At 51.7% G+C, this 8,494-nt stretch overlaps 2 protein-coding genes across 2 annotated transcripts; both read left to right on the forward strand.

Moving 5' to 3' along the window:
* Window positions 1–4,014: 4,014 nt before the first annotated feature.
* On the forward strand, window positions 4,015–4,698 carry ENH_00038380 (hypothetical protein; the record flags this gene model as incomplete). The annotated part of the gene is made up of 1 exon (XM_013580499.1): window positions 4,015–4,698. The coding sequence occupies one exon, from the start codon at window positions 4,015–4,017 to the stop codon at window positions 4,696–4,698; it is 684 nt and encodes a 227-aa protein (XP_013435953.1).
* Window positions 4,699–7,471: 2,773 nt separating this feature from the next.
* ENH_00038390 (hypothetical protein) lies at window positions 7,472–8,134 on the forward strand (the record flags this gene model as incomplete). The annotated part of the gene is made up of 1 exon (XM_013580500.1): window positions 7,472–8,134. The coding sequence occupies one exon, from the start codon at window positions 7,472–7,474 to the stop codon at window positions 8,132–8,134; it is 663 nt and encodes a 220-aa protein (XP_013435954.1).
* Between the last annotated feature and the right edge of the window lie 360 nt (window positions 8,135–8,494).

Raw genomic sequence — 8,494 nt, forward strand, 5'->3', positions numbered from 1 at the left:
GGTGTTAGGTATACGCTTATGTAGCTGGGTGCACGGGAAAGGCATGCAATAGCCAAACTGTATGATGTAAGGGCTACTTGGAGACCAAATTCTTTTGCATCACATTCGCGTAAAGTGGTGCCAAAATAACCTTCCATAACCTCTAGCATAAGCGCCCCAGTCATCCACATGCGGAACAGCTCTGCGATGTATGGAATCTAATAGGCACTTTCCCAAATGTCCAGCACGTACAAACCAAATCAACAAAGGCAGCAGGGACTCCCGCCCTCCCCAAATCGCGTTTACCATAGCACCACCAAGACTGCGCAAAAGGATAGATTACCAAAGCAAAATAGAGATACTCCTCCACAAATAGGTCAGTCGAGGAGAATTGCCAGTTTGAAGCGGGATTCTGAGCAACCAACAGCGTGGCTTTCTTTTCCTTGTGAGCGTGGCGAGATTGCACACGCTGGCGCCACAGCAGCCCGCAAACGAAGAAGGCGGCAATGCGAGAATCATGTTCAGTGTAATAACGAAGAAGTTTACAGAGGTGGGCCTGAACAAAAACTACCAGGAGAGCGATCGAAAACAATATTTTGGTGGTGATGCAATTCCAGCAGTAGAGCGGTGCACTTCGTGAGATGCCAAGCATGTTTCCACGTAGCTTTGATCTGAGGGAAGGCCCGCTGCTTCACCAGGCAGCGGATGCTGTCGGATGTGCCTTTTAGATCCAAGCTCTGGTCAACCCATACTGGTGAGTTTGTTCACCAGCATCTCCTAGCACTTGAAGCCAAGAAACGGCGGCCTCTTTGGCGGCCATTTGAAGATCGAGACGCCATGTGGCACAACTTCGGGAGCATGGAAAACGTCATGAAAAGTCTATGCTCGCAGCGATTCCAGACGTATGCCACAGTGCCGATGCAGTCACGAAGCTGCGGCCCAAAAAAAGAGGAAAATCACGAACTTGTTGTTGCTGGTTAAGTAACAAGCAGCCTCTGTTGGGGTTGGGGGGAATGGGGAGCGGCGGAAAGCTGTGCGCAGCACTACAATGCAGCCAAAGAATGGCCTTGGCGGTAACATATTAGTGACTTTCACAAAGCCCACCCACCTAGGCGCACATTGAATTGGACCACCGTGTCTATAAGCGTATGGGGAGACCGCTAGACATTAATTTGGTAATGCTGTGTAGCCCGATAAATAAACTGAGTTGAAGTTCGAGTTCCTGTGGCGTCTCTTGGGAAGTCTAGAGTGGTTTCTTTCGACAGCAGCTACTGTCAGTAAGAGTTTAGCATTGGCTTATGTCTCTACATAACCAAAACATCGAACTTCAAGTTGTTGCTACAGTTTGCTGCCGGAGAAATATGGTAGACTTAGTTGGAAAGGTACGCCAGCCCTGCAATAAGAACAGTCTAAGGCCGCCAACGCACACGCATAAATCATAAAGGATCTAGCAAAATTACAATGGCGGGCAGAGTGTAAGCAAGCTGATTATGTAGTGCACAGGCAATACTATGGTTCCCCCAGTAAGCCTATAGTGGCTTACCATGGAAAGAACGATATAGTGCAACAATAATATTAAATAAGAGCAATTAAGCAAGAAATAGGGCCAGCTGACTACGAGCGCCAGCTTCTTTTCAGGGTTATCGCGCTGATTGAGTTGCCGAGACGCCGACCCGCCTTAGGGGGTCAGCATCGTCTGGTAGATATTTTATAATTTCCTTTTCATGGATCAGAAGGGACGTGGAACAACAGCTGAGGCAAATTCTGAGGATTTAAGGAGTGGTCGCATGTTGTGTCGGGATTCTTCTTGCAGAAAAACACTGTGGTCTAAAAATAGTAGCAGCAATAAATCCGCTCGCGAAATAGATTTGGGGGCAGTCCCGGGAAGCTTTCTTTTTCTTTCTACACAGTGGCTAAGCAACCAACTTCAGTTCTAAAATCCCTGGGGTGTCAAATATCGATTACTGAAACTAACACCAGCTATCAGCCTATGCATCGGCCGACTGATTAGAGCACGTATGTTACCTCCACATACGATGCCCAGTATATACCGACCTGGGAGGGCAAGCAAATGCCCCACTACCTCTACCTAAGAGTCAGGAGGAAATTGTCGAACAGCTACAAAGAGCTGCATCTAGGAAACCTACACGTGAGGGCAAGGAAATGCCCCACTACCTCTAGTTAACGGTCAGGAGGAGACTGTTGAAAGGCACAGAGAGCTGCATCTAGGACGCCTCCACCAGAGGTGCCTCAGATGGATTACGCTAAGAAAATAGTGTGGTTAGTGAGGGAGGTAGCACGCGTAAAATCCCCTCTACTACACAAAGTCGCATCGAAGCCCCACCCAGCCATCTGGCCGCACCTGCCTTCTGGAGAAGGACGAGACTTGGAAAACTTCCTGAATTTCGTGGAATTTTGGTTTGCGAAGATGGTCCTGGAAAGACAGAAATGGAAATTCGAGCCGGTGGAATATCTGAAAGGGGATGCTCTGAATTATTGGCTACACTTGAGTGGCACCTGTAGCTCACAGGCGTAGAAATAACGTGGTAGCAGCAGAGAACGCTGTGCACTACATGTAGTACACTACGTTCTCTGCAGCGTCCACGACGCTGCACTGCCCACAACTCGGGCGTTCTAAGAAATATCCTCTACTACCGACGCATCGGTCGCGTAACGTCTACAAATGTATTGAAAATACCGTTTTGTTTCGAGTTCTCAAACCCATATTTTCATAAAAGTCATTTCTTCTTGTTCTTGCTGTGCTGGTCCGGTGAGGATGTGACGCGCACCTGTGCCGGCGGTGCCGCCAGCCCCAATCTTAGAGCATTCGCAGGCATTTCTAGCCTATACATGTTAATTTCTTAATAAATTGCATTTGTATTTCACTAGTAAGAGGTTACAGAGCTCAATCCGCATCTCAACCTCTTAACCGCCTATAGGTCATCAGCTATCCTCTATAGGTCACCAGTAAGCCCCATTGTGGTGCCTGCGCACTACAACTTCCCTCCTTGCCGGACTGAACCGGCCTACCCACAGCATATTATTTCTGCCTTTTCAGTCTTTATTCCCTTGTGAAGGTAATGCCATGAGCGCAAGCGTTACGCAGCGCTTCCTCCCACCCTTTGTCATTGAAGACCCTCGTGTGCCGGCAGGTGACGGACCCAAACTGCTATGCCTCAGAAGGAGCAAGATTGTTTCGAGCCTGAAGACGTCTTCTCTGACGGCAGTGCCAAGCACGGACCAAAACCTGACATCCTATTAGGTGGTGAGCGGGCTCCCATGTGGCTTGATCTTCAGGGGTCCCGCGCCACTTCACGATACTGAGCTTCATCTCCCGAGCCGCGTTGGTCCATAATATAATCGACTTCATACTCCTCTGCCGGATTGCCAGCCGCATCGCGGATAGGCGGCCAGGCTGTATCGGTTTCCTGGGGAACCAAGTCTGGAGGGCGGGTGTAGTGCACAGGCACTACAATGGGGCTGGCTAGTGTCCTAGAGACGATAGCTAGCTAGCGACCTACAAGGGGTCGCAACACTGGAGGAGGACAGGACCCTTGTACTAGAATCAAAGGCAAATTGTCTATGAATTAATATGCATACGTGAAATGTATGGAAAATGCGTGGAGACTGGGGCTGGCGATAGCGCTGGCACCAGTGCAGGCCTCCTCCCCATAGGGCCTAGGAGGCGAGCTCCCAGAGTGGGGCGAATCGAACAGACAGATTCTGAAAAACTCAAGAATTATTGTATTTCGATAAAAGCAAGCTACAGTTCCCAGGAAATGGGCCTACGTTAGGTGCCGTTTGTAGGCCCTGCTCGAGGGGCAGGTAACAGCGTAGTCGCAGCAGTAGGCGCCGTGCAATACATTTGGCGGCTGTTCCGGGATGAAATCTTTGTTCTTTCCGGACTTGGGAGTAGAAATACCATGTTTTAATAACTCGTGCCTAGAAATCTTCGCTCGGTAAGGGATGCATCTCTGCAACGGACGCGTTATCGGCCCGACACAGCAGGAGACCTCTACAATGTCAGTAAGCAAAATGCCGAGCGGGGCGCCAGCCCATCATCGCCACGCGACTCCAAAGCCCACCGTGGCAGAGCGGCCGCATGGGCGTAAGGAGGCGCCCCCACAGGTGATACCTATGACCAATGTTATGCCAGGGGACAGTCCCTTCGTCACGTGGAACAAATTCCAGTCCGCTATGAGTGTGATAAAAACTGTTATAGGGGGGACTGTGGAATCCGGCGCAACGACTCCCATACTACCAGAAGACGGCGGCACTATGCAGGCCTTTCTGCTGCGCATCGAGCGCCGGTACACCCAGATGGGATTGGAACCGCGCGAGTGGGGAAATGCACTAATAGACCACCTTGTGGGCCCGGCTCTAACGTATTGGATGTATCTACGGAGAACTATAGACCTAAGCAACTGGGCGACAGTACAGCGCAGGCTTTTGGAGCAGTTTGACAGAACAATGTCGCAGAGTCAATTGTTAAAGGAGTTGGCTAAAGTACGGTGGAATGGTAACCCGAACGAATACACGGACAGGCTTGCGGCTGTGGCGGAGCGGGGGTTGGGTTTTGCCCCCGACGAACTCGCGGACTATTACTGCACCGGGCTACCGACAGACCTCCATCTTCTAATAACCAATAACGGACAGGTGAAATATCAGTCATGGGAACAAGCGGCGACAGCCGCAACACGGCTCTACGAGCTCACGTAGCTCATCCGTCAGGCGGCGGCTGACAGAAAGAGTCTTAGGGCACCATTGCACGGTTTGCATCTCATACTGGCTTTGCCCGAAGCCGGTTCGGCGGTGCCCCTAAGGTTCTCGGATGAATGGCAAGACGCGCTTTGCTGCGCGTTAATTAGGAATCAACCCACCTCCTCCGGGTGGGGTAGTCCCTTTGCCTCCACTGCCTTGACGACAGCGGACGGTGAAGAGGAGTCGCCCTGGCCTATGACAAAACTCGAGCACTCTCTGTTCGACAAATGGATAAATTCGACAGAGGCGCAGGCTATTCCATGTGAGATTATCCAGGCGTTGCAGGATTATCGAGCGGTCTTTCCCGATAACTTACCTAAAGGACTACCTCCGGAGCGCCCTCATGATCACCATATCTTACTGGTGCCTGGAAAAATTCCAGCGAAATCTGCAATATACTGTGTGACCCCAGATCAGCTCACATTCCACAAACAGGAAATAGCTAAATGATTAGACAGTGGTTGGATTGGACCGACCTATTCGCCTATTTGCTCTCCTACGATCATGGTGGACAAACGTGATGGTGGCTCCGGGGAGCCGAAGATGCGTATGGTTGTTAATTACCAGGCTCTGAATGCCCTTACGATAGCCCCTCATTTTCCACTACCTCCCATTCAAACCATTCAAGAACTGCTGGGAGGCGCCAAGTATTTTTCCACCTTGGATCTTGAAGCAGGATTCCATCAAATACGCATGGCTAAGGAAGACCGGTGGAAGACAGCTTTCCGGTCCGTTCTCGGACTATTCGAGTACCGAGTGATGTCCTTCGGCCTTAAGGGTGCTCCCGCTACGTTCCAGGCCAATATTAATGCCTATCTACAACCTTTATTATCCTAGATGATGTACTTATCTATAGTTCCGATCTCTCGGGGCACGTTTCTCTTCTGCGACAAGTCCTAAGAAATTTTCGTAGACACCAGTTCTACCCAAAATTCCGCAAATGCAAGTTTGCAAGGCAAACAATTACATATTTGGGTTATACCATTTCTGCTACGGGGATCAAACCCGTAGAAGATAAAATCGCAGCCATCCGGCATTGGCCAGAAGTGCTGGAGAACGAAACGCAAGTGCGCCAGTTCCTCGGTACCATAAATTACTGTCGCATGTTCATGGGACCGGACTATGCAGACGTTGCCCGGCCGCTGGTTGATCTTACGCGTAAAGAAATCAGTTTCGAATGGACAGAGCTTCACACGCAAGCGGTGCGGCAGCTCAAACAGCGCTTAATCGACTTCACTACATTACAAGTCCCTGACACGATGAAACCCTTCGAAGTTATACACAGATGCCTCTGGTTATGCGATCGGAGCAGTTCTGCAACAAGACGGCAAGCCCATGGGCTTCCTCAGCCAAGTCATGAACCCCACGCAACAGAGATACTCGATCTAAGATCAGGAACTCTTGGCGTTGGTCACGGCCCTGGACAAGTGGTCGCACTTGCTCCGTATCTCCAAGGTAACAGGTTACACTGATCATCAATCTCTCACCCATCTCCAACGCCTCCAACCATCGAAGCCTCTGCGCGGACGCACCGCCCGCTGGTTAGACTTCCTCGCCGAGTTCCCGAATTTGCACATCACCTTTGTTCAAGCAGCGCGCAATCAAGTGGGTGATGCCTTGTCTTGCCGTCCCGGTCTTCCTAACACCTGCTCGCACGACACACCACCAACACCCCTAATGCTTGCAGTAGCACAAGTGCGCGCGGCTCCTCGCTCTCGTAGTCGGCCTGCCAAGTACAGGGAGCTCGCCGGAATTTGTTCGCGACGACCCAGACGACGCAGCCTGCCGTCCGCACTTTCACCTTCGCCGCCGGGACCCAATCCAGAGGTGGAACACCCTACCCCTACAACGAAGACACCAGCTGACCCTCCTGATGTGCGTCATTGGCCGCAAGCTTACTCGAAGTGTCCTGTTTTTCGCGTTCCCTACAAAGCCGCAGCAAACCAACCAGGAGAAGCTCTGCAAATCGAGTTTTGTAATCGCCAATTTACCTTTCGCTACGTGCAGCCTTACCTGCACATCCGCGTTCATGGACTGCGGCGCATCTGCGTCCCACAATTCCCTGAGTTCCTTACTCACGTTCTCCATTCGCATCACGACCATGTTACAGCCAGCCATCGAGGCCAGAAGAAGACCTTTGCGGCTCTCAGCAAGCACTACTACTGGCCAGGAATGCGCGCCTACACTATTGCTTATGTTGAGTCATGTACCCACTGTCGAGCGTCAAAGTCTATTAACCAGAAGCCCGCAGGCCCTTTTCAACAGTTGCTCATCCCTTCTCATCGATGGGCGCACGTGAGTCTCGACTTTATCACAGATCATCCCCTTACAACGACAGGGCATGACTCGATTCTTCTGATGGTCCACTCCCTCAGCAAGATGGCTCACTTCGTTCCTGTCATTCACAGCAGTAGACACCGTGGAGCTTCTCGCAGACTGTCTTATCCGCTATCACGGTTTTCCAGAGGTGCTCATATCGGACCGCGACCCCCCATTCCAGTAGGATCTCTGGCCACAACTCTGTAGCCGCTTCAACATCAAACAGTGCATGTTCTCGTCCTACCATCCCCAAAGTGACGGTCAAACTGAACGGGTTAACCAAGCAATCGAGCAGATGCTTCGTACCTACATCCAATCTGACGAACGCGAGTAGGAGCATTTGCTTCCGGCCTTGGAACTTGCTTATAACACAACAAGTCATTCCTCCACCGAGCTCTCTCCCTTCGAGGCCATGATTGGCGAGAATCCGTTGACTGTTGCGAACCTTGATATCGTAGGTGCGATAGCTCCTACGCTCACTCCTCTGATGAATAAGCTTTTCCGGCAGCTCTGCGATAGAGCACAGAATCATATCCTGAAGGCAAAATGGCAGCAGAAGTACTATGCAGACACAAAGCGCCGAGCCGTGGAGTATGCAGTGGGCGACAAAGTTTGGCTCAGTAGCAAGTGCTTACCGCCTTTCAACAGCTGCCCTAAGTTTGAGCCCCATTACCGCGGACCCTTTGAAGTCATCGAAGGCATAGAGACCGTCGCTTACCGTCTCGCTCTGCCTCCCACCTATGAATGCCACAACGCTTTCCACGTTTCGCAGCTAGTTCCCCACCGCCCGCCCCCTCCCGACATGGTTCTCCCGGAAGCCGACGCCGCCTGGCCTACTATCCGCGATTCAGCAGGCAATCCAACAGAGGATTATGAAGTCGATTATATTATGGACCAACGCGGCTCGGGGGATGAAGCTCAGTACCTCGTGAAGTGGCGCGGGACCCCTGAAGGTCAAGCCACATGGGAGCCCGCTCACCACCTTACAAGCTGCCCGGCTTTGCTTCGCGGTTGGCGCCGCCGCCAACAAAGACGTCTTCAGGCTCGAAACAATCTTGGTCCTTCCGAGGCGTAGAGCTTTGGGTCCGTCACTTTTCGCCGCCTGCAGGACGGGCAACCTTCAAGGAGGAGGGGGGAGGGAGCGCTGCGCAACGCAGGCGCTCACGGGGGGGAGGTTGTAGCGCACAGGAACTACAATTGGGCTTGCTGGTGACCTGTAGAAAATAGCTAGCCGGTGGCCTACAAGAGGTCATAACACGGTACGAGGACAGGACCCTCTTACTAGGATCGAGGTAAGGCAACTTGTCGGTGAAGTAGCGTGTATGCACTAGACGCGCCTGAAATACCCAGAGAATGGGGCTGGCGATAGCGCTAACGGAGTAGCATGACGATAATGGGCCGGTGTCCCGTCGGGCATTTTGCTTACGGACATTGT

This window comes from Eimeria necatrix, genomic scaffold (genome assembly GCF_000499385.1).
Source record: "Eimeria necatrix Houghton genomic scaffold, Enh_scaff27, whole genome shotgun sequence".
Lineage (NCBI taxonomy): Eukaryota > Apicomplexa > Conoidasida > Eucoccidiorida > Eimeriidae > Eimeria > Eimeria necatrix.